This window comes from Trachurus japonicus, chromosome 1 (genome assembly GCF_045865225.1).
Source record: "Trachurus japonicus isolate A0001 chromosome 1, Traja_1.0".
NCBI lineage: Eukaryota > Metazoa > Chordata > Actinopteri > Carangiformes > Carangidae > Trachurus > Trachurus japonicus.
Genome location: NC_140907.1, coordinates 29689567 through 29716704, shown reverse-complemented (window position 1 = coordinate 29716704; position 27138 = coordinate 29689567). Strand labels below are relative to the sequence as shown.

The window sequence follows — 27138 nt, the reverse complement described above, 5'->3', positions numbered from 1 at the left end:
CAGCAAGCAGTCTCTGCATTTGCCTCAAAAACAACTCTATCTCGTAACGTTCTGTTATTATCTCATAGCGTGGTGAATGTGCAGGTCACAACTTGTCCACCAGAGCGTTTTGGAGTTGTTGGATTGTGTATTTGATGAGTTTGATGAGGGAAACCAAGAAATCCCATTAGCCTCCGTAGCGTAGCTCTGAGCAGCTCGCGGCTCTGCTCCGCTGTTCTAAAAATAGCTTGCACTGACAATTAAAGGTAACGAACCTACTGCTATGACTATAGGGATTATGGCAATGGGCCAATTTGCCAAAATGTTGAACTATCCCTTTAATAATCGGTTAACATGTGTCGGTTATCGGTCAGAAAAAAAATCTAAATGTGCATCCCTAGTCGCCACTGTGTCATGATACGTATTATATCACCAGATTCTTGCCAATACAAACCCCTATTCATCTCTGGTCAATGAATCCCATGAAAAGACCAAAACCAACAATGAGCTGATCCTGATGAAAAGTGTTTCCTGTGCTGCGAAAGCCTGCAACAGCTCATTGCCTCGTGGCACAGAGCTCCACTGTCAGCTCCACTGTCAGCTATTAAAGATGCATCATTGAGCCACACTGTGGTGACATGTTTCATCATTAGGACGAACACGTGCGCTCAAGTCAATCCTACACACATCAACACTGATCTGAACACAGTTTCTGACAAATGTTTTCAGTTTCTTCTCTACTCACTCTTCAGTCTTCCCAGACTCGAAGTGAGATGCTTTTTTAGAAACACCCTCACTGTCCTTTACAGACATGTCATGCTGCTTCGCACAGGTCTCTGTGACTCCACTGCTCAGACAGAGGCCTCAGACTGCATGTGTGGACGTGACAGATGGCTCTATATTGAGGTGGCGACTTTCAGTTCACAGATCAGTTGACCTCTGTCTCCGTTCTCTACCGCTAATGAGGAGCCTTTTCTTCTCTGTCTCATCCTCTGTCTTGCTCTCTCCTTCCTCTGCTGCACAGATCTGTGTCCAGCAAAGAGACAGAGGCGCATTGAAATTTAAAAAAAAAGAAAAAGAAAAAACCTATTAAATTCTCATTTACACCTTTGCCTCTTTTCAGGTTGCACCTTTGCCCACCTCTTGCTCCTGCCAAACCATGGGCATATTCAGTATTCACACACACACACATCGCCATTCATCATCAAAAACAAACAATAAACAATAAACAATTCCACTGGATGGCATAGCACCTGATTGGTGGGGGCGAAAAAAAAAAAAAGCACAGGCAAATTAATTGAATAATCAGAAATATGCAGATGAATAGCTTTCAATTTAAATGCAGATTTTGGCATTTTTCTGCAGTCGGGAGGAGGATGTCAGTGAGCAGAGAGAGGGAGAGAAGGGAGAGTGTCTAGAAAAAATAATTAAATCAGCAGCTATTCTATCCATATTTATATTCTAATCACCTTTTTGTTTACTGTTTTTAAAGCGTTGCTCATGTTTCTAAGTAATAAATGCCTAATGACTACATATAGCTGACAGAGGACTACTTTGTCAGCGGCACTAATAGATACCTTCACTGAACGGCTGTGATCAGCCTGATTCTCACTGGCATAAATACATAAAACATTGAATTAGTTACAGCTGTCAGAAGGAAAAACACCTACAAACTTGAGATGTGTTTGTTGTTCGCAGCGTTTCCTGGGCAGTTTCTGGAGGAAAACTGGAGGAAACTCAGTATTTGTGGATTTGTAATTGAACGGGTCTAGTAACAGTGATGGTGGTTTAATGAAATCAAATGGTTTGTGTCGGAGAAAAATATACAATTCTGGTCCGTCACCTTTGATGTGTGTGATAAAATGATCATTAAACGAAAATGTACAGTTTTTTCACAGCTTCAATCCTGTTTCCACGTGTTAATTGTTAATTTATCTGTTGATATTTAGCAGATTCATGTCAGAAAGTTACTATCCGACTATTTTTTTTTACAACCAAATTGATGTATTGTCTCTTCCTGTGAAAGGATTTGAGACATTTGATGACTCATCCTGCACTCCAGGGCGTTAATGATTTTGCACCCAATTAAAATAGTTTCTGTGGAGCATCAGCTTCATCATGGGAATGAACCTGCATCTCTCTATCGCTACTATAACTGCTACCTTTAGCCCTATAGGCTCAAACATACTGTGCTAAGCTGCTTCAACTCACGTACCTCCAAAGAACCAGTTTGCTTTTCCACTGGCAAAGGGCCAGGTCAGAAACCACACTCCCCATGAAGGTGCTGCTCCTTTCATTGCAAGCCCACTACAGAGTTCTCAAATTAAGGGTCTGACCCACAGATGTTGAAGCCCAGATCTGACACGGCCTGTCTCACCAGCATTAATTCTCAGCCCGAACCCAACCAAAAAAACAGGAAACCACTTTGACATAATCGTAGCAAATGGAAACTACATTTTAACAGTGAGACGTTTTGATTCTGAATGAATGTTAGCCAACATAGCAGTTAAAGGGATAGTTCAACATTTTGGAAAATTGGCCCATTGCCATAATCCCTATTTTAGCAGTAGGTTCGTTACCTTTAATTGTCGGTGCAAGCTATTTTTCAGAACGGTGGAGCAGAGCCGCGAGCTGCTCAGAGCTATGCTACGGAGGCTAATGGGATTTCTTGGTTTCCCTCATCAAACTCATCAAATACACAATCCAACAACTCCAAAACGCTCTGGTGGACAAGTTGTGACCTGCACATTCACCACGCTATGAGATAATAACGGAACGATACGAGACAGAGTTGTTTTTTGATCTTTTTGATATGAATTAGCCAAATATTAACAGATAAATGAATAATTAACATGTGGATACAACTGGGAAAATACATTCATCACTTAATGGGGTCTTTAAGTGTCAAGGATCCGAGTGTGTGTTGACCACTGTGTCCTGGACTCTTACAGAAAACGCCGCTCAACATATTATTCCAAGTGAGGGGAGTTTATATGCAGGATGCATTTCAGATGGGACTCAGAGCAAAACAAACTGGGCCGGTAAACAAGATGTAGCTGTTGGAATTTAAAAGAGCTGAACCACAGGTGAGTTTTTTTCCCAAATTAAATCTGAATTGGCAGCGATGCACAGTTCGCTCCCAGACACATTTACTGTTATAAATGTAGGTTTGGCCAAATATTTGTATCACTAGACTCAGGCAGGCCGGTTTCTACCTCACATACACACACTGTGAAGAACTGTTCAGACCTGGTTTGGCCATTTCTTCATTCATTTTGTGGATGTGACACTTTACCTCTCGGGAGCCGTATTAACATTTAGCTGAAAGGAGCTTTGAGTTGTTGGGTAGGACATGTTGAGGCTTCTCCTGTACTTTTGCTTCCTGGTTTATTTATGTCTACGTGAACATGAATGAAGCATTAACATCACAATTTGAACAATGATGCAGGTTAGACTGAAAGTTAATCATGTTTATAGTGAGAGCACAATTTCAAAGGAGTGCAATTTACAAATAGCAAGAGCCACGATTTTAATTATATCTTTACATTATTAATAATGTGTTAATAAGATTGCATTGGAGGGATCACACTAATTAGACAACAGCCAATGGTACCATTTTGTAGTATGGCCAGTGCCCAGAATTTAATTTAATATGCGACAACTGTTATGGGGACAGTTTTCATTATGGCTAACGAAGGTGAAGATCACAGATAAATTATTGTTTACAGCTTGTTAAATGTGGGATAAACTTGCTCCTATAGGAGACTAATTAAGCTTATATTTAATTAAATGTTTTGACAACTGAATGGTTTAAAAAAAAAACATCCTGGAGTGATTTTCAGAATCAACACAAGGCGACTGCATCAGTTTATCTGATCTTATCCTGTGTGAGCCAGAATTAATTAATTTTAGAGTAAACTATTTAAATCATTACTCTTTAACAATGCAATTACAACTTTTTAAAATATTTTTATTAAAGAGTAATTGATGGATTTATGTAACCCACCTGTGCAGCAAACAGACAAACAACTCTGGACCAAAATTTCTACAACAAAACCAGTCAAAGTGTTGTTTTCTTTGGTGATGACAAGATAAAGTGGATATTTACAAGTCAAACACAAAGCCTCATAAAGTAGATGACCTTTTACAGTCTGTACAACAGCAGCACTGGGGATATTAACGGCATGAAACACTCCAGCTAATATGATACTGAAGTGCACTCGTAGCATTTCTCTTATCTGACCGTCTGGCGGGAAATGAAAAGAGAACTTCAAAATAAATGCCTCTAGTCAGTAAATAAAGGAACTTCAGATCGCTTTTATCCCTATTTTATTTGAATGGTCCTATATCAATTATTAATATCCCTGAATATTTGTGTTGAATGTCCATGTTGTTGTTGTTGTTGCAGTTACTTTGTTCTATTTTGAAGAACTTCAGTTATTATCAAGTGAATAAAAAAAGGTTATTTGGAGTTTAAAGTAATATATATGGCAGCTGGCTATATGAGCCACCTTAAGTAAAGGCAGTCTCATCAAATATTTATATTTTATAAGGACCTGCCACAGTTTGTGAGACTGTTGTGACTTGGCATGGTTACTGACTCGATCTAAGAGGAACAGACTCTAAAAAAGAGCGCACTGATTTGACTGTTTGTGTTAGTTGAAAAGATATTATCTCTGATTACACGACGTGAAGCCGCAGAAATTGAGTGAACGGTGTATGTGGCTCCTTCTTTAGTCAGCCGGTCCCCACTGGGTGGCTAACACCAGCTAACATTGGCTAGGAGGCCGCCTGCAGTCAGGCTGATACCTTGTGAATACAAACAGTTCAGATGAATGAGTGAGCAGGCTTTTCAGTTGATCCTCCTGTCTGTGCTCAAAGCGATCATCCATGTGGACGTGCTGCCCTTTCTTCAAGCATCTAAAACAGCAAAATGACGAAGACCTTGGAAGAGGTGCAGGTCCTTTTTTTTTTAAACCCTTGTTTGGCTGGAAAAATACATGTTATGTTTTAGTTGTTTTGCATTTGGCCATGAAAACAAATCATGGGTCCACAGATTTAAAGTGGAAATTTTGACATTGGAATTTCCTTAAAGTTTGCTCTACTCTACTCTAAAATATTTTACAATTGAGCCCATAATATGCACTCCACACTGTATTTGATTGAAGGTAACTAAAATGTTTATATGCCTTTGCCAATCAAACAAGTTGCAGGAACTATGGTCACATGAGTGTTGAATAATGGCCAGAAGTGTTTTCACAGAACACAATGGTGTCACAGTGAAGTTCACCTTTGACCTTTTGGATATAAAATGTCACAAAATGACATTTGAGTTCAATTGTGTCCAAATTACTGTATAAATTTGTGAGGTCATAGCGACCTTTGACCGCCAAATTCTGATGAGTTCAAGCTGAAGTCCAAGTGAACGTTTGTGCCAAATGTAATGAAACGGCCTCAGGGTGTGCATGACATATCACATTCACAAGAGCGTGAGGTCACAGTAACCTTGACCTTAACCAAAATCAGTTCACGTTGGAGCCAAATTTATAGAAATTCCCATCAAAACATAACTTTTCCAAGGAGGACACAGACATGTAGACCACCCAAAAATCATAACCCAGCCAGGACTGACGCCAGCGTTGCATATGTATTAAAAGGGAACTATGCAAGTCATGATGCTTTTTTCCTCTACGGAGCTCCCCCTACAGCGTTGTCTGACACCACTCCCCCTTATCTAAAGGGGAACTATACAAGATGGTTGTCATTTCGCTGTTTTGGTCGTTCCCCTTAAAGTTTGGGAGTGCATTTTTTCATTGTCGTAAAAACTTACTGCTAACCCTCCTCCCTCCCCCTCTGGCCATGTGCATCTGTTTTCAATGAAGCCGGCAAGAAGGAAATCCATGGAGCGATGTCAATCGATGTGAGATCAAGGATTCCCGGGCGTGTTTGTATAGTAGTGCCGTAAAGCAGTCCACGTTTCTCACGGGACGAGATCTGGGACACGGGGTCGGAGGCGCAGATCCTGCAAGGTTGGTTGCTATAGGTGGAAGGCAGAGATCCTCCATTCTCCCCGTAACAAGTCATTTAACCATCACAATTACTCTGTAGCTATTTAATTAAGGTAAATAATCTTACATAGTTTCTCTTTAAGTTCCCAGGATAATTTCCGAGGACAATTACACAACTTAAGTATTAACTGCACCATCAAGAATCAAAACAAATTTTGGACTTTGTGAATATTCAGTCAACCCCCCGCCTGTCTTTTGCACTGTTTTTATCTATTTATTTATTTACTTATACTTTGATTTCCAGGTGAATAACTGCCTGTGTGTGTTTTTTAATTGCCCTTTGGGGATAAATGAAGTTTTATTGAATTGAATAAAAGATATGAAATCATCTGCCTACAAAAATCTGTATAAAATCTAAATCTAAAAATCTGACCTTTTTTTTTGTCTTTCCACAAATCCCAAGTACCAAACAACAAAAAACCCTGGGCCTGACCGAGCTGAGTGAAACACAAAGTTATGATGACAACAGTAACGTGTGAGCCGCTGCGAGTCGGTGACAGGACCGGAGTGGCCTGCTCCTGCTCAGGAATATTCATGACCTCAGGTGGACTTGGCGTGTGTGGTTGTGATGTATCATGTTACCATGGAGACAGCAGACATATGTTCCCAACATCGACCGGAGGAGCTAGTGATGCCGACAAGTGCGCACACACACACACACACACACATCCAGCCTGAGGGCGAGCAGGACAGGAAACCGTCAGGAGGAATCAGAGTCAACAGTCTCTTCTCTCTCTCTGGGATTTTAACTTCAAGATTTCTCTCTGAAGGTTTAAGTACATCGAGTTACATCCACCGAAACGCAGTTAATTTATTCACTCCCGTATTCCCATCTGCCTTTGTGTTTATTGTTTATTATTGCTTTGCTCATGTTTATCTTCATAGCTATCAGCGATACATCAGCGAGTGTTTTGTTTCAGTCAGAGAGCAAAGTGAAATTCAGTCCCAGTCCCAGTAAGCCTTGTTTCCTTTTCCCCAAATATTTCAACACCCCCTCATCCATCCTTTTTCATTTTGTTCATCTCGACTGTCTTCTGCACATGCATGTTGTGCGCTAACACAAAACAAACAAGTGACAAAAAAAAGACAAAAAAAAACAATGAATGAGATGAATCTAAGAACTGATGTGTTTGATCAGGTTCAGCTAAAAATAGGTGAGTTACAGTACTTCAGCAATCATCCACAAATCGTCCTCCCTTTATTACAGATTGAACAGTATTCATGAACACGGCATGATGGGAGTTGGAGATGGGGAGCCGGGGGGTTTGGTCTCTTTACAAAATCTTGACAACATCTCAGCACCGCCACTGCATGACAGACTGGCATCACCCCTTCGCTTTGTCTGACATCGATTTCAGCCCCGAGCAACAACAGGGAGATGTTCGCCATTACAAGCCGGCTGTCCACCACCTTTCTTTTTTTTTCTTTTTTCCAATGGTTCAATGAGGACAGACATATACAGCAGCAGCATGTAGACGAGTGGAGAGAGAGATGCTCCCTGCATTTTTTCTTTTTTTTCAAAGCACTTTGCTTTTTATATGCACCGTCTCCGAGGAGAAAACCTCTGCACTGAACACTATATCATATCTACACACTAATAAGCATTAATTCAGCATTAGCAAATACATAATTCCTCCTATGTCCATGTTAATCAGTATGCAATTTATAAACTATAAATATATAAGCTTATCTACAATGTGTTTAATTAATAATTATATTTCCATACTACAAATGATGGATTCAGTATTTAGAAGTATTACTTTGATCAGAATACGTTATTTCAGAGATGTCAGTGGTTCATAAGATCATTTATAAAGTTTAAGTGAATCAGTAATTAACCAATTAGATGTACATTTATGCTGCACTTATGCACACAATGATTTAGATGTGTAGTAATAGTTATTGAGCGTGTTAGTAGATGTTTTATTAAGGGCTTTGCTTAGAGTTTACTTAATCAGTTGAATGAATCAGAGTGTTTATGTATTTAATGATGCTTAACTAATGCTTAAAGCATCAATAAGTGTTATCAGAATCTCTGCGGCTCCTATTTCTGGCCCCAAGTCAGATGGAGACTCATCGCTTTGGTAACTTAAAATAAAGGAGAAGTTTGTTTGGTCTGTTTTTTTTGTCTATCCATCGCTTTATGATGTTTATGATCCACTGGATAGAAGCTTCAACAACAAAGACGGAGAAAGAATCTACTGCCATAATAAAATACTTTGTATGGATGAGCTGGTTCCCACTCAGTCTGACAGTCGTAGATAAAGGAGGATGTGAGTATCATCTTCTCCGTCCATGAGCTGCGGTTCTGATTGGCTCACAGCAGCGCATTTCAAAAGGTTCAGACATTTTCAGCTCTTAAGTGCTCGGAGCAGCCGCATCACAAAATTGAAAGGCGTCTTCAGTGTCCTTACGAGGACGTGACACACGCTTTATGCACCTGTTGCTGCTGTTCAGATACATGTGCTCTGCAGGAAGCACTGGTGTTTTGTCAATGAAGTGTTTTGAGAGTCGCTGATTATACACAGGATGGTTCTCTATCTGTCCTCGTTTTTAAAATCAGCTCTATTGATATTTTTACACCCCACTGAGTGCTGTCAATAGCCATGTGGCGGGCAATGAGTGTTTTTTTCTAACAGCCATTCAGGATAAAGCGAGGACTCTCATTCCACTTTACTCAAAAATCAATTATAAAATGGTTAAAAAAGAAAATACAACACCTTTATCAGTCCTTATCATTCTAAGTAGCTGTCGCACTGTTTGCTACAAACAACACTCTTAACACTGGTGGTGACATTAAATCTGATAGGTCGGGAGGAAAAAAAGAGAGAGGTGCAGATAACAGGCTTATCGAAACCTCTGTGTCCACCGGCGCTGCTGGGCTCCACTGCACCGGCTGCTAACTGCTCCCATGGCTCCAGGCTTATTGGCCCAGTAGCCACGGGCAACTCTGACACCCGAGCCGTTGCTCCAAAGTTATTTCAAAATTAAGCTATAACAGACAAATGACTGAAGCGTTGGACCATTGATGGCTTACAATCCGTCTTACGCACACATTCGGAGGCAAACACACATTTGTGTGGCGTTAATCATCCCCAAGTGGCTGATAAAACAGAGACAGGTCATTAAAACTCGACAGTCTTCATAAACTGTACTTTATTAACTGTCCTTTTCCTTCTCCCACTCTCTCTCTCTCCCACACACACACACACACACACACACACACACAGAGACACACATTATTTTGGTTTTTCAGAAGGCACCACTTCATTGCTTCTTTAAAACTCTACCACTCCTCCGTTCATTCCTTCCTTTCCCTCCATCGCTCTCTGGTGAGAGGGTTGACAGTTAATTGGGAGTGTGTTTTAATGAGCTGGCCCTGAGATCCTATCTTCCATCTTCTTCATTAGGAAGGGAAGATGGGGGGGAAGCAGTGTCGAGAAAGTGAAGGAAGAGTGAGCGAGAGCAAGAGAGGAAGGGATAGATTAAATAAAAAAAGAGAAGAAAAGTGCAGTCGATTGAGAACATTAGAAGTTTTGAGCCACTGGTGTGGAGAAGTGCAGCTCTGCACGTGCACTTGTTTATTTGTTAATGAGCTAATCAATAGCAGAGGTGTGTGAGCCCAGCAGAGGCTGATTACTTTCAGAGATACACAACTTGTTGGACCTGTTTGTTTACACCTTTCCCTCTTGTTTTTTGTAATGCAAACATCACAGGTCAGTTCTCAAGTCTGTGTTGAGCTACGACATCTCACAAAGTTATTGTATTATGAAGCTAAAATACCCCAGAGGAAATGAAAAGAAAAGAAAACTTTACTTGTGTTACTCACTCTGCAGCGATTACATCTCTGTGCTCTGAAAAAAACGTCTCTATAGTCATACAGTAATGTCAGACTGGCTTTTTGGCCTTTGTGTTATCTTGATTGTTAAATGGGCAAATGTTAATATTATAAAACACGAGCCCCTCCTTCCCCTCTAAACTTCTGGAATAAAAATGTTCAAATAACTCACTTGCTCGCACAGCTAAGGTGTTTATCTCGCTGATTAGCGGAGCCTCATAAATACCTAATCACTGATGCTAATCAGCCCTCTCACCTAGGGGTGAGCTAAAAATATAAATGACATACACATGCTCATCTTAGGCTAATACACGCAACCATTTTCTGCACAGTTTCCCCGTCTCAGACATAATCCCGTCATCACAGACATTTTAACATAAAATTGCATTAATCCATTATTAATTGACAAACAATCATTTATCTGGTACACGGACCGACAACGACTCTGAGAGGCTTTTGCACTGAAGTAGTTCTTGTTTGCAGCGCTGTGAAAGAAACAAAGAAGTTTTGATCTCGCACCACTCAAAGTTGGTTGTTAACAGAAAACCAGCGGTTGAGCTTCAAAAACAACAACAAGCAAGTGCCGACATAATAAGAATCCGTCTGACTGTGAATTTTATATCAGTGCTCTTCAAAGTGTTTTATGATAAATATTGAAGAGGTGTGCGTCTTCATTAACCGTACGATGCTTCATGCAGCAATGAAATAAGTAAGTAAGGAGTAAGAGTCTCTACATTTACCGCATCATTATGTTAACATGCTGGTTAGCGCACAACTGACGCTTCAGACGCATGAACTTTTCTTTTTTGGCAGGGTTTGGGCCGAAGATATATGCAAATGATGTGGATTAGGTCGGGGCTGAGCTTCGACCACAAGTCAGGCCAGGTCAGGTTTTAATTTTCAGGCCCATTGGGACCTCTGTTGCATTGTTTTTTGTTTTTCCCAGGAAACCTCCTCCTCATTCTGGGTGAGATTTCTGACCAATGAGACCAATGAACAGTTGGTTCCTGCATGGCATTTGTTTACAACTTTGGACCGCTTGGGACTGTCACCATGTGAACACAAACGACCCAAAAGAACAATGCAACAATTTTATCATTTTAGCCCCTGAATCGGAACAAAACAAACGAGCCACATGTCCGAATACACCCCTAGGTTGAACATTTGTGTCTCTTCCAATACATCGCTGCTCTTGTATCTAATGTAATGTCATGAGGATTGAACCTCTGGTGACACTAAATAAATGTAAAAAATGTCCATCCAATAGCTGTTGAGACACTATTTCTGTCTGGACTGAGAGCTGACCAACATCATAAAACAATCCTGCTTTGTTGTTGTAATGATGCAGACTCAAAAAAACCTTTACGATGATGTGTTGCGTTGAACCAGACCTGCAGAGGTTTGTCATTTTTGAGGGTACAGTGTTGTATTTAGCTTGCACTACCAAGGCCTACATGTTAGAAGGGGAGTTCTGGTTCAGGGAGAAGGGGAAAGTAAATAGTAAGTCCTTACCACCATTGCCATAAGCTTTTTCTGGTTTTGGTTCCATCGGTGTGACTTGTTCAGAAGGTTTTTACAGAGACCACTGAGGTCTCATCTCAAAAACAAACACTATAAGCGGTAAAAACACCAAACAAAGCAGTGTCACATTTAAAATCAGCTTTTAGCCGATACTGGACAATGGGCATTAGACATCTGGGAAGGTTGTTGATTGTGTTTCTGATAACTAATTAACCAAATGTTCAGGAGGTTTTTTACCAGCAGCAGAATTATCCACAGACTCGTCCTTTTGTCTATAACTAACGGACCATGGGATTAAAAACCAGCACAAACACCAAATGAAGCAGTTTCACTTTAAAAATCACTGACACAGTTCAGCAGACACATTTGGCTAAAATCCCCCATCCAGTTAAAATACATTTGAAAACGACTAAGGTGTGAAAAGTGTCTCTGAAAAATGTGTCTTAAAACTGGATAAAAATCTATTTCAAGCTTCTGACAGGAAACCACGACGTGACCAAATGAAACAGACGTTACCATGATGAAAACACTGATTTCCTGGACTGAAAACATTTGGGATAATGTCAGTAACACGACTCAAAACAGGTTGAGTTGTTTGTTGCATTTTTATGTGGAAAAGTTACATTGAAAAACAATTACATGATAAAATCTCTATCAAACACTGTGTTTGGTTCCAGCTTTCTCTTTGTGAGGATTTGCTGTGTTTTCATTGTCAACTTTGGGGCTTTGGACTCTTATTTGCAACAAATCAAGACATTTATCAACTCCTGAACTTTTCTGATAATAAAACACTTGTCTCATTATTGCAAAAAAAGATGAATCAGTAATGAAAACAGAAATTAGTAGCTGCTTCACTCTGACCACACAGATTGAAGCTTCAATCGACATATTTCCTCTCAAGCTGAATCATATGTTTACATGAGTCATGATCAAATAACGATAGTTTCATTTTCCGTTTTCCAACAAAACCTTCAAATAGCAGCATTTGATGGTGCAGCTGATGCTTTTCCTCAGATGAAATAGGGGAGGAGGGGGGGAAATATAGTTTTTAAAAACAACATCTGAGCCGTGCTGGTGACAAGTACTGAATAAACAACACATTTCTTGCAGTTATAATTACCACTATCATCCTGTCTCTCTTCCATCCCCATTGAGACCCGGGCAGGACAGAATGAAAGCAATGGAGGATAAAAAATTTAAAAAAAAAAAAGCATCTGTGTCTGACAATTTAACTTGAAACATTTAAATTACCAAATTAAACCAGTCTTTTAAAAAGGCTGTGTGAATACAGAGGTGAAGGAATCATTTGAATGAGCGTGCGACATAATGAATGCAAGAGAGAGAAAGAGAGAGAGTGAGTGAGAGAGGGAACATGACAGCTGCAGGTTAAACAGCTTACACCATAGGAGGGGGATTTGGGTGCTTCTGCTAGAGGGGGATATTAGCAGGATTATCTGGCAACCCTGTTGCTGAGGTGAATAACATTAGAATCCTATTTGTAAAGACTTCTATGCTTCCTGTCCAAAATCCCCCATTTTCTCTCCACTTACTCCTGCCTCATCCCACAATTAGTCCACTTTACATTCTCACAGCACAGATTACACGTGCACACACGCCTCAACAGCATGTCATGCATGTTATGTATATTATATATATTGCATTGATGTGTGTGTGTGTGTGTGTGACTTTAAGTGTGGCTTTTTCACTTGTGTATGAGCATGTGCATGGTGTGAGTGTCATAGTCTATTAGTAGTACAGGCCTCTCTGCTCCCATAGGCCACCAGCCGTGTGTGTGTCATACACACTCAGACAGTGGAGAACACCCTGAATACTAATACTGGAGGTGTTAGCATCTGTTTTTTTTATGTGTGTGTGTGCGTGCATGTGTGTGTGTGTGTGTGTCTTTTGTACATCTGTATGCATGTGCACCCAGCAGAGTGAAGGGTGGTGGTGGGGGGTGTTGTGTGGTGAAGTGCGGTGTGACGGAGAGTGTTGAGATTGGAGTGAGTATGTGTGCAGTTGAGTGTGACAGTGCGCACTACGAGGGTATTACGACCGTGTGTGTACGTCTGTGTGTGTTTGTGTGTGTGTGTGTGCGTGTTAGTGTGTGTGTGTGTTCTATGGACGCACTCTGAGGTTAATAAATATTGACGGTGAATTATCTCCTCTGGCAGGGTCGCAGGTGGGTTCGATGGAGCAGATTGGACACACAAGCAAGAAATGTACGCACGCACATGCACACATTCATTCAAATCTTCCCCCATTGTCATGTTACTCGCCACTTCCACCTGCATTCAAGTGAGTCCTTGAGGAACGACAAAGAACAGTGGCAACCGTCTTCCACTTGACCACAATAATTAGCCTGCCAAGATAATAAAGCTGCCTCCGATGTCGCCCGTATGGATGCTCTGTGGTTTCTTTTCTAGCTAGAGGCTCCCTATCATACCACGACTCAACAACAACAACAACAACACGGTGATTAGCTACTGCTACACACACTCAGATCAGAGAGTAACAAGGAGGAAGATGAGGGAGGGGGGGCAGCGGGGGCATAAACAAGAAGAGAAAAGAGAGATAAAGGTGTAGAAGAAGGGCAGGGTGAGGAGAGAGGAGGACGGAGACAAAGAGGGAAGTGCAGCGGGAGCACAACAGGATGTTTTCACTGGGAAGCTACTTTAGGCTAAAGGTTTCGCTCAACAGCCGAGGGGACGGACAACAAATACAGTTTTTATTTAGCCCACTCAATGAGCGTATGGGGAGTGGTGATCGATTAATGCTGCCCGGCCCTGTGACACTGCCCAGTCATCACTCCCTCTCTCTCTCACACACACACAACCATTTCTGCACATTCAATACAAACAGCAGGAGAGTCTCTGTTGGCGTGGTGTTCCTCTCGCTGCATGGCCGAGTTGGACACAAAGCTATAACGTGGCGTAATGGTGCATAAATGTGGATGTGATGTGGGAGTGGGGGGAAGTACAGTAAAAATGGGTGTTGGGGGGGGTGGGGGGGTGTGGGGAGGGCGGGGGGCACCTTACAAGGTCAAAATTTGCACAGCCCTGAAGCATTTCATGTAAGAGCTGGTGACTGAGACAGGATATCAATCCTGATGCTGAGAGCGTTTCCCTTTTAACCTCGCGCTTGTGCGGTTGTGATCACTGTGCATATGCTTTGACAAACACACACATACACACACACATGCTGCCAGCGGCTCACAGCTATACCTGCAACCTGGTGTCTGATCCCAGCAGGTTGTGTAGGCAGAGAGGTGTGTGAATGTATGTATGTAAAGCTGAAACAGAAATATTGTGATACGGCTGTGTGTTTTTCTCTGGACTTCAAGGTTGTGTGACAGTTTCTGAGCCACTCTACTGTAACTTTTATCTCTCTCTTTCTTTAAATGCACCACAGTTATGTCACCACACATCGTATCAACATGTAAACAGTAAATGGATTTTTTTCTATTGCTATCAACCACTCCAAGTGATTTACAATGGAAGCCACGTTCACCCATTCACACACAGCACTTTTCTGTACACGGTGATAATATATCAAGGTTGGGGTTCAGTATCTCGCCCAAGGACATTTAAAAAAATGCAGACTGGAGAAACCATACCAGGCAGTAAGTATGCATCACTGCAAAAACTCATCTTACTGAGAATATTTGTCTTATTTCTAGTCAAAAATGTCATTCCTAGTCAAAGCAAATCTCATTATACTTAAAATAAGACTCATCACATTAAAAAATAGCTTGTTTTTAGACACTTTTTTACTTCTTTCACTTGAATTAAGTTGAAAAATCTGATAGTGGAGCAAGTTTTTCTTTCTTATTACAAGCTCAAAAGATTGTTCTACTCATTTCAAATACAAATGTGTTTGAAACAAGTGAAAATTATCTAAAAACAAGTTCATTTTTAGGTGATGAGTCTTAGTTTAAGCGGAAAGAGATGAGAAATGAGACATTTTGACAAGAAATAAGACAAATATTCTTGGTTTTGCAGTGTGTATGTACCTTTTTGAAGAGCAGCGAGTCGTCCATGTGCTCTGCGTACACCGAGGTGAGCCTGTACTGGTTCTCAGTGGTGATATCGATCTGGTAGCCGGTCAGGACGTAGCACACCGTGCGGAACTCCTGGATCTTTCTCTGAAACACCTCCTTCAGCCTCTGGTTCCTGAGCTCGGCGCTCTCCATCTGCTTACGTAGATCTGCAACACACACACACACACACACAGAGGTCAATCAGACAGTCTCATGTTGAGTGCATTGAGTTTTTACCGTCATCATGGGGTTTTGAGTATAAAGTGATGAGAGGGGGAGAATCAATTTGAAAGATTTTGACATAAAGTTGCAACAAACAAAAAGTGAAATGATTCAAATACACCGTTGCCCATAAAGTTGGAATAATTTCTTTTTCAGACACATTCCTCTTTTTATTCCTATTTATACACATCAGTAATCACCTTTGCAATGACTACATACTGAGTCCAAGTTACCTAGCAAACCTTAACAATTTGTTAAAAAACCTTAACAAATTCATGCTTAACAACTGTTCGGCACAATAAAAGGCAAGACATTTTCTACGTTGACCTTTTCCTGCTTTAAGTCTGTATGCGGTAAGTCCACGTTTTCAGAATTGGCTGTATAATCTTCAACCAAGTACCAAGGTTGAAAAAATCCTATTGTTCAACACTTCCAAGGATGTTTAAAGGAATAGTTCACCAAAAAATGAATTTGAATTTGCCTGGGGCGTGCGAACGTCAGAGTGCAATACAGGACTGTTTAGGCTGTAAAAATGTCCTAAATTACGTTGTTTCAAGTAAACTCTGGACTATATCCCCTCAGGACACTTGGATTGCAGCAGACGAGCAGTGTGGAGGAATATTAAAGGGTTTTTGTGTAGTTTTATATTTAAGTTTTCACAGTGATATGTTTGGTAGAGATAGATTAATAAAGTTAAAGACGTATAAAAATTAAATTTTATTCCAACAGTGTGTATTCTGCATGCACTGTGCGTCAGGTTGTATTTCTGTAACATCGCTCTCTCTGTGCACAAGCTTCTCTGGGAGTTCTCTGTTAGATTCAGGTACACATCTCCTCCTCCACAGAGCTCCAACACTACATGTTAAAACTCACTGAGCTCATGCAGCATAGATGGACAGCTCCATATCAAATATACACTGCCTGCAGCTCTCCATCTGCTCACCCAGGGACTACAAAACACTATAATGCTCAGAGTGGAGAGTGGCGACTGAAGCAGCGAGCGGCAGATTCCTGGCTGGGAGCAGAGAGAACCACTGAGAGCAGCAGCAGGATGGGGCTTGACTTTAATTTGGTGAAAATCAATTTGTGATAATTACTTTAATTTGAAGGCTTGATTTGAGAAGGCGCAGAAATTAGTTTGTCAGAGCAAAAAAACAAAAAAAAGAGAGACATTATGGACTGGCACTGTTTACAATGTTATCACAGCAGCAGATGTTAAAAGGGAAGACACATCCATGTGAGCCCGTGCAATTCTGCATGAATGTGATGTAACCTCGACAGGGTGACAGAAGGAGGAGGAGGAAGAGTGGTGGAGGCAAATGTTTCCATGATGTTGCTCTTCACTTTTAATGAGAAACTTTTTAAATGGCTTTGTGAACACAGCAGCAAACCAAAGTGTCTCCCCGTTGCCACCGGCAGGGCCAGTCATCAACAGTCATTTGACAGTTTCTAGCCAGGAAAATGTTAAAAAGCTTAGTTTTGGAAGCTTTTATCTGAACCCTGATGTCTATAGTGGAAGTGCAATTCTTCACCCCTCTTTCAAAATAACTGCACACACACACAGTGCTGAAAGGTGCCCTACTTAAAGAGCAGTGATACAAATTCAAACAACTCTGCTTCTTCACTAAAATCAACAATTGCCCTCTTGTTCCTGCTATTTAGTGCAGAGAAAATGCTACTCCCGACTATTTCCCATTTCTGTCAAAGTTACATTTTAGAAAAATGTTAAAAGAAAAGAAAAGAAAAAAAACTAACATGGGTAATAGAAAGAGCAGGAAGCAACACAAAGAGAGTGGGGGAAAAAAGGGACAGAAATGATTTAACCAAGGCTGAGAAAATGCTTATTTAACATCCCTGAAAAGCTCGATTTATTTTGTTGAAGGTCACAAAAGGAATTTCTAGTAGCTCAAATTTACATCTGAGTGTTATGCATACACACACACACACATAAACATAAACACACATTTGCAAAGAGCACTCAATAGTGACATTGGTGCTTTTTCATAGCCCAGACTTCCAACGCTTAACACTTTTATCTGTCGTTATTAACCAAGCAGATGAACTTAAGACTGTGTCAGTGCGTCTTGTCTGTGGGCCCGTCTGTCTCCCGGGGTAACTGGGCTCCTCTCGAGTGTCAGTCACCGCTGATAAATACTGTTTCAAGACTTCGGGATTGTGACAAAACTGTCAGCGTGTGACAGCTATCAAACTGCCCTCAAAATAGCTGTTAATACTCCAGTGACAGCGAGAAGTAGACACTGTTTAAATTCACTGTAACATGCAGACAATCTGACGTGGACACAGAGGGTTGTTTCCTCATGTGCATACTATCATCTACACGTGTTAAGTGTAAATTAATCGTATTCCAGTTGGAACGGGTTTTTAAACCAACTGTCAAGTTTTGAGGAAAAAGTTAGTGACTTTTGACTTTTGGCCTTAATTGGTCTCTGTGGGTCCGAGCTGTGCTGTCTCCTTAAAAAGCTGTCTGGGAAATTGGGAGGGAGCTTTTGCCAACTCGTTTTTGCAACTTTAAAAACTCCTAAAGTTTGCATTTTCAGTCGTTCATCTACACAGGATGTGGAAAAATGAACAAGAAAGGGGTAATAACATAAATCATCGACCACGAAGAACAGCAGGAGTTTAGAAAATGTCAGATCGACACAGGAAACAAAAGCGTCCTGACTTTTATTTATCAGATTTTTGAGGACTATTCAATTAAACAGGTAGAAAAGACGGTGATTTTACAGTAAAAAAAGGATTTTAAAAAAGCATCAAAAATCATGTAGAGGATGCACTAAAAGTAGGAGGGGAGGGATTATGGCCTGGGAAGATTTATCTGTGAGTGTTGAGGTTTACTTTCTGGCTACATCATGGACGACTGATGAAGTGTTTTAATGAAATAAAATGAAGCCCTCCAGCAGGATGACAGCAGGTGTACCAAGAGTTGAAACTCAGTATGTTCAATAATGGTCTCACTTCCAACTGCAGAGTAAAAGCCTCAGGATGCTTCTGAGAAGGAGCAAAAAAAAAAAATCCTTCATTCACAAAACGCAGTCATGTGTAAAGCTTGGAATAATACACAGCTCAATTCAGTGGTTTTAATTTAATTAAAAATGCTCAGTGAATATAATAAATGAAGGGATTTCTAATCTGGTGCAAAAAATGAGCCATATTAAAGAACAACTCCTGTCACTTTAATCCTAAATGTCATTTTGAATATGTTTTGTCATCATAAAGGTTTAAACACTGATTAAAAAAAAACCCTGTAAGGCAGAATTATATTTGATGTCTCTGGTTACACTGCTCACCTACACAACACTCACACAGCATTAACACAAAAATGAACTAAGCACAGTTTAGACAAATGAAAGTTTGGTGCATGAGCAAACGATTAAATGTGGAGAACTTTTTGCCTCGATTACGATAAATGACAGATTAGCATCATCATTGTCATCACCCCTTTTCACGGTCAGTCGTCAGAGTTCTTCTTCACATTTTCTTTCGAGGGTAAGACTCATTCTTGCTCTCTCTTCTTTTTTTTTTACACCACAGTGTTCCTCCGCTGACTTATGAGTAAGATCGGTTAGAGGGTCTAAATGTCGGTTTTGGTATATTTTGGGTTAATTGCCCTGTGTGGAGTAGTTTTAGTTTTTAGTATTTACACTAAAGGTTCCAGTTGTTTATAATCAACATGTTTGTGTCATGATCACAACAACTCAAAATCCCACAATGCCAAAATGGTTCTAACAAGTTCACTCAGAGATTGCCTTCAAAAGAGTGACTTTAAATTATGCATTGAGTTGCACGCATGACTCTTACAGTCAGGCTCTACCATGACTAAAGCCTGGTTTATGCTTTTGCATCAAGTCTGCCTGATGTCCACTTCCAAAAAATTCAAACTAAGCATCGGCACGACGCAGACCGCAAGGCCCGTGATTGGTCCGCTCCACTTAGAACGTAATTTCCAGCAGTTAGCTTTCCCAGTGTGGCCAATTTGCCCGTCCTCTGTCTTGCCTTGTTCAGTGGGAGCGTACAGACCGCCTCCGCAAACGTCTTCTCTGAATCATTTCCAATGAAAATGTTTGTTGTTCAACATCGATCAGCTCTGACTCCAAAAACACCTGTTTCAATTCGATCGCCATCATTCACTGAGCCCGGAAAATAAACAAAGTTTCGCAAATGACCACACACACACACACCCCTAATGCTATGTCGGGAATTGCACGCATTCCCTCGACGCAGAACTTCGAAACTGCAGGAACCTGCGTATTTACAGCCTATAGTTGACGCAGAAGCATGAACTACGCTTGACAGTGAGATTTATCAATGATTTAGTCATTAAAAGTAAAATCATCCTACAAAAACAATCTCTGAAAGGTTTAATCTTCATGATATGTATTAATCAATTCAAACTTTCCCTGAACTTCCCTTCTCCGTGTCCAACAAGTTAGTCTGTGTTCACTGGAAGCGAGGCTGGGAATATGGATAACACAAACACAAAGTCTCAGGCTACATCCACTCTGGTATATTTGATCACTTTTGTTACACTTACGCCCAGCGTCTTCTGCACTCCTGCAGAGTTTTCGGGCCTCTAACACCCCAGACTTTTCAGATGCATTCACTACAGTCACTGAATGTTCTGGGCCCTAAATAGGTTTCAGAAATGTTCAATATGTTTAAGCCCAGTAGGCCTCTCAGATCTGCAGGAGCTGGTCTGTTAGTGGTGCCAAGAGTTAAAACTAAATAGGGTGAAATGGCTTTTAGCCATTATGCTGCCCACTGCTGGAACCAGCTCCCACTGGAGAGGAAATCTGCCCAAACTCTAACTGCCTTTAAACGGAGGCTAAAATAAAAACTGCTCTACTCTCCTCTGCTTTCATATAATCTTTTAATCTTTGCACTTTAATTAGATATTATCCATTTTGTAATCTGTGTTTTTGTACTGACTTCCTATTATGCTTCTTTTTTATTTGTATGCTTTATGAGAAAAAGCTTGTTACACAATCACATTGCCCTTTATACAAAAACGGGAGATAATGATGATTGCCAAATTGTTCATTTAATTGTAATCAAGTTTGAAATAGTCATATCAACCAGCCCCATCACTAAGACATGAAAATTCATTCAGTTCTTGTTTGATACGTCTCCGCAGCACCGACCCTGGTCTGAATGATATAACAGCAGATATCACACATTAGGACTTTATTATCTACTCCAGTTTAAATTGAGCTCACTGGTTAGAAAGTCAATCATCATTTCACCTGGAAAAAAGAAGAAGTGCCAAGGAACAATGGGTCAAAGAACAGACAAGGAAAATTTAATGGCTGGGGGAAATGACAGCGAGAAGACGGGAGTGAAGGGAAGTGTAAAGAGGAAAATGAAAGGTGGGAGACGGAAGATGAGAGAGGGAGATGAGTTAGAGTGTCAGACAGAGTGAATGAGAGAGACAGAAAGAGACTGTGCATCACTCTGTAGCCCTCAAAAGACAAATTAGCCAACAGACTTTAGTGCCGTGCTGCCCTGAACTCCAATTAAATATTTAACCCCGTCCTAACTGCACTTCCTCCCTCTCGCTGTCTGTCACCTAAATGGACAAAGGCCTCGGTGACCTTCGATATCAATGAAGCCAATTGTCTACATTCTTTGGTTGAGGACCTCAGCCACTAGAGGGAGCAGGTTAACACCTCCTCTCCTTTGATTTTACCCATTAGACAGAAATATTAGATCAGAAAAGATTCAATGGAAATCAGTGCTGCAGTGGTGAAACAAAAGTAGAGTGACCCCTTTGGAACTGAAAGCTGGAAATATGGTCCGATCTTCAACAAAGCTACAATTATGAACAAACACAGGCCATTTTAAAAAGGTAATTAAAAATAATTGTACTGTTGTTGTCTATAATTAAAAAAAACCCAAACCAAACACTGACAGGCTGGAAAAAGTATGTCAATGGGGACTTGAAGCAGAGATGATTAAAGTAGCAGCTACAGAAGCACCTACTGTACTGTATATACCCTACTGGTCGAAGTTAAAGGTCGCAGAGCAACTTCTTTACTTGTTCAGGAAACCGAGGTTCATCTGAACATCGCTACAATACGTCTCTATAAATGTCCTGGGAGAACTTGATAGCTGCTTTAGAGCTCAATTTTACAGGAGATGAGGAGTCTGCATGAATCTGTTATTTCAGCACCATGGACAGCGCCACGGCTTTATGAGTGCACAGCACAGTGAGGGTGAGGACTGGAGAGGGAGGATGGACTACGAATACACTGGGAAATAAAGAATCTGTTAAATTAGTGAGAATCTTTAACAACCATAATAATGATCCATCAAACTTAAAGGGACAGTTCAACATTTTGGCAAACTGGCCCATTGCCATAATCCCTATAGTCATAGCAGTAGGTTAGTTACCTTTAATTGTCGGTGCAAGCTATTTTTAGAATGGCGGAGCAGAGCTGCAAGCTGCTCAAATATACGCTACGGAGGCTAATGGGATTTCATGGTTTTGCATGAATTTACCTCTAAAACAACTCTGTCTCGTAACGTTCTGTTATTATTTCATAGCGTGGTGAATGTGCAGGTCACAACTTGTCCACCAGAGCGTTTTGGAGTTGTTGGATTGTGTATTTGATGAGTTTGATGAGGGAAACCAAGAAATCCCATTAGCCTCTGTAGCGTAGCTCTGAGCAGCTCGTGGCTCTGCTCCGCCGTTCTATAAATAGCTTGCACCGACAATTAAAGGTAACCAATTTGCCAAAATGTTGAACTATCCCTTTAAAATAATATGAAAATGTCAACTGTGACAAAAAATAACACATCACACAGGGTAGAGAAAACTTTTCTCCCTCAGCAGACAGATAGGAAGGAGGAAGTTTCAACATCAAATCTATGCTGTTGCATCATGTCGTAGTCATCGCTTCAACTGTGGCTGCTTAAAATCTATAATGAAACAAGCAGGTCTGGGTTAGAGCTACATTGACTGATAAAAAACACACTTCCAATATTTTTAGTTTGCTATTCACAAGAGGCACGCATAAAGCTGAAAAGGTTACACACACAGTCATCTCAGTGAGCGTAAATATTCATCAGTCCACTAGTCAGACAAACTGTCAATAGATGATTTGGTTGTGTGGCCCTCCTCCCTCGAGGTGGACATCCAGCTAAGATGATTTCAAAAGCGCAGGGCTAGAATATTTAATAATGTAACAAAGAAACTCAGCAGAAACTGGGAAATAGAGGCTGGGGCGGGACAATGACCCTAAAACATCAAAGTCACTATCACAGAATGACTTCAAACGGAGAGTCCACCGGTTGAAGCGGCCCGGTCAGACCTGAACCCAGTGGAAGCGCCGCTGAGTGAGCTGCACGACCAACGCTTCAGAGTTTCCTCCTCTGATCAGGCGCTACCAGAAGAGTTTGTTTGAGTTTATTGGTGCAAAAGAAGCTTTGACCAGTTATTATCACTTCCATTTTTTTTCCCACCAGGACTGTTAAATATTTAATGGGTGTGTTCAATAAAAAGACACGACACATTACAGTAGCTTGTGTGATTTTTAGCTTCAGGACACTGCGTTTGTCTACATCTGTGACTAAGATGAAGATCAGATCACACTTTATGGCCAATTAATGCAGAAAACCAGGTCATTCCAAAGTTTTCAGGGCGCCCAAAACAGCGGGTACGTTACATAACACAAGTTTAGTGCTACAGAGTGTGTGCTTGTGCCGAGTGTGTCCTGCATTCATGTGTTCTGCACTGGTAGAAATATATTTTTCCTGTAATATTTGCTCTGCAGAGAAACTACTGTTGTTATTGAGTTCTTTTAAAGGGACAACGAGGAGTTTTGGAAAGCGAAGTGTTTTCATGCTACATTTACCATGAGCCTCCGGGCGCACGGTGAAATTCGGGGACGTCTTGCCAAGAATGTTTTCATTCATCAAGAATGAAAGTCAGAGGTTCGAAGACTATCAGATACCGCCGTAGTTCCGACCATAAACAGCGATTCGGCGGCGTTATTCCCATGACCCACCGGGCAGCGTCAGCGAAATCGAAAGTAAGGAAACGCTGGTCGGCTCGCCCAGCATTTCCACCATTAATTAAAATAACAAAATAACGAAAGAGACAAAACGATATATTTATCGAAAATGGAGCCATTAACAAGTGTGGGTAGTGTAGATTCATTCACATTAATGTGAGACTTTTTTATAACCAAATACAAACTCCTCGTTGTCCCTTTAAAAAGTATTAATAATGGTGATGGAAATGTGACGGACAAAGGTTAAGTCAACGCAACTGCCCTGTTTCCATTATTTAGACGGTTGTCGTCGGTTGTGTTGTGGGTCGGTGTGAGTCTGTGTTGTGTCTCTTACCCAGCACCTCCTTGGACGGCGGCAGACTGAGGCCGAGGCTGGAGCTGTGCAGGCTGGAGTCGTCCTGAGAGTGGACCAGGGAGCCTCCAGCGTCCTGCAGCGAGCGCACCAGATCCCTGAGACGCGCCACTTCCTCTCGCAGCGCCTCCACTTCCTGCTGGCGCTCTTGCTTGGCAACAGAAGTGGGGTTCATTTTGAGGTGAAGAACTCTGGTTTTGACCGGATCGAAGTCTCCCTGCGACAAAAAAATAAATAAAACAGGCACGAAGATCAGACGTCCGTTCAGTTGCAGTTGCTTTTCTCGCAGTCGGTTTTAAATTAGGGACGCATGACAGCTATCGGTACAGATGATTATCGGCCATACACAGATAAGTCCGATAATGACATTACTAGAGCCAATTATAATTAGCCAACATTGCCTTTATGTTTTCTCATTTTCAGTCTGTTTGCCCCCTGAGTTGATTTGAAACAATAATAAATGTTGATTTGTATATCTGCTCTTGTTTTTGATTACAGTAGTGATGTTGGTTATATTATTGTGTTAAGTCAGATGCAGATCTATAATGTTAAATTCATCTTTTCTCACTGCATCTTAGCCTATTTTAACCTCAGGTGTGTATATGAACTATATAAAATGTTATTAGTATTGGTTATGAGAAGCAGGAAGTTATCAGTGTTACCGTGCATCCCGATTTTAAATATGATCTTCTTGTTCAAAAGTCTAATTAAAAAAAGAAATCATCCAACTTTAAAAGACAGACCAGTGTTTGCTTGTACACAGTGGTCCAATTTAAAGTGATACATGACAGCAACAAAACCAGAAGATGAAGAAGATGGAGCCAGAGAAGTGTTTACATTTTGGCTTGGATGTATATAATATAATATAACAGCACAGTTGCACATTCATTTTCTGTCATTCAACTTATTAATCAATCAGTTGTATCATCTGTTAACCACTACATGGTTTGTAGCTGCCGTTATACGTTAGATTGAGATGCATCTACAGTCACATTATTTAGCTAGAGTGTGTAACTTATTAAAATCCATTTGTTGAAATAAGCTCCTAACCACATCTTAATGTGGAGAAATGCTGTCAGAGGCTTCTGTGATCCAGACTCATTGAACAATCAATCAGAGAAGGTTACGGTCGGGGGGAAGGGGGGAGGCAGGGGGGGCTTGGAGCTCACGCTGTCAATCAGTGTGTGAACACACACACTTCTCTCTCTCTCAACAAGGCTTCAAGCTAGTATTAGCCTCTGAAAGACCTGAGTTTGGCTGATTCATGGGGTAGCAGGCTGCTGCATGGAGCTGAGACAGTAGCAGAGTGATGGTGTGAGGTTATCCAAGTCTCATGTTAGCAGATTACCAATAACCTGCATATTATAGAGTAGTCAGATCATGTAGTCAATTGAAGTCTGGATGAAAAATAACACAAGGCGCTGAGGTATTGGTATCCAGGAGAGTGCGTCTCTCTGTCCTTCCCCACGGACCTTTTCTTTCCCCTCCGCTCTATTGATCAACAGCGTTTCAAGTTTACACACATAACTCACGCTCTTTAAGTGTGTGTGTATCCGTGTGAGGCTAAAACACATGGAAGCACTAGACACATCTGAACCGAGAAGTGAATCCAATCAATGTGCTGATGCACTTCTGTGAAGAGTATGACCAGAAAGAAAAAGTAAAAGTAAAAGAAAAGAAAGAAGGATATGGAAGAAAAAACTTGAGTAGACTTTGTTAATCATGCAGCCAGGAAGTTTTATGGAAACCATTAGTGTGTGTGCTGGCTGTGATTCAGAGGCAGGAACAGGGAGGAGATGAGAGGTGAGCACAGGCATCAAAGTGCTCTCAGAGAAATGAGTCCTTGCTTTCAATCACGACGACTTGAGAAAACTTGCAACATTTTAAATATTACGCACTTTGTCGCCATTTATCATTTAAGAGCTTATTCCTTTATCCATTATGTCCATTTAAGTGCTGCTGAGGAGTTTTGGCTGTAATGCATACCCATGCTCCTTTCTCTACACTTCACACTTTGCAAAACACAAGCATATTGCAATTTTTTTTAATGTAAAAAAAAAGACAGTATTATTTTTGGGGAACTTCAGGTAAAAACATTTAGGGCTGCAACTAACAATTATTTTCATTATCGATTGATCTGTAGATTATTTAAACGATTAATCGATTAGTTGTTTGGTCAATAAAATGTAAAAAAATGTTGAAAAATGTCAATCAGTGTTTCTCAAACCACAAAACGACGTCCTCAAATGTCTTGTTTTGTCCACAAACCAAAGACATACTCAGTTTATTGTCAAAAAGGAACAAAGAAACCAGAAATATTCACATTTAAGAAGCTGAAATGAGAGAATTTGTCCTTTTTTTCTTAAAAACTTCAAACTACTCAAACCGATAATTGGACAATCAAAAGAGTTGATGATTCATTTATTAATTGATTATTGTTTGATTAATTGATGAATTGTTGCAGCTCTAAAAACATTAGGAGCCAAGAGCGTTGACATAAAAGAGCTCAAACCATTACATATTGAAGGTCAGAGATTATACAACCATTTAATTTTAATATCTTAATGTGTATTTGATATTTCATGCTAGGGTTACAGTAGCTATGGTAACAGTTTAGTTATAAAGGCCATTACTAGGGGAACAAGGCGGACAGAGTTTGTGTCCTCCAGGTGAGTGTGTGGCTTTGAAAGGGAAATCTGGAAATAATTATTTTGTATGTTTGCTTTGATTGTGATTTTCTTTAATACTGAATAGTTTTACTGAGAAGGGACTTGTGTCCTCCAGATTCTGAAGTGCTTATAAATTGAAATAAATCAACACTGAATCGACGTCGCAGCTGTGTGCGTGTCCGTTGGAGTGAGATGTTCATTGCTGGAGTTGTTTTGACGATTGCAATTAATTGTTTGTATTCGTGCGTATACTGTGCTGCAGCTCATCTTGTCCAGGACATCCTTGGAAAAGAGGCTGTTAATCTCTATGGATCTTTTTCCTGGATAAATAAAGATTAAATAAATGAAAATGTCACCGTTAGTCCACCACTATCATCATCATCACCAATACAACACAGAGGCTGTTGGCTGTCACATGAA

At 40.7% G+C, this 27138-nt stretch overlaps 1 protein-coding gene across 1 annotated transcript in view; it reads right to left on the bottom strand.

The window, feature by feature from the left end:
• mad1l1 (mitotic arrest deficient 1 like 1) overlaps nt 1-27138 on the bottom strand; it is a 70989-nt gene that overhangs the window by 11983 nt on the left and 31868 nt on the right. The window contains exons 16-17 of the mRNA XM_085784442.1: nt 24032-24266; nt 15419-15612 (exon numbers count right to left, since the gene is read on the bottom strand). Of these exons, the coding sequence (XP_085640568.1) occupies nt 15419-15612; nt 24032-24266 (429 nt within the window). The remainder of the gene's footprint in view (nt 1-15418; nt 15613-24031; nt 24267-27138) is intronic.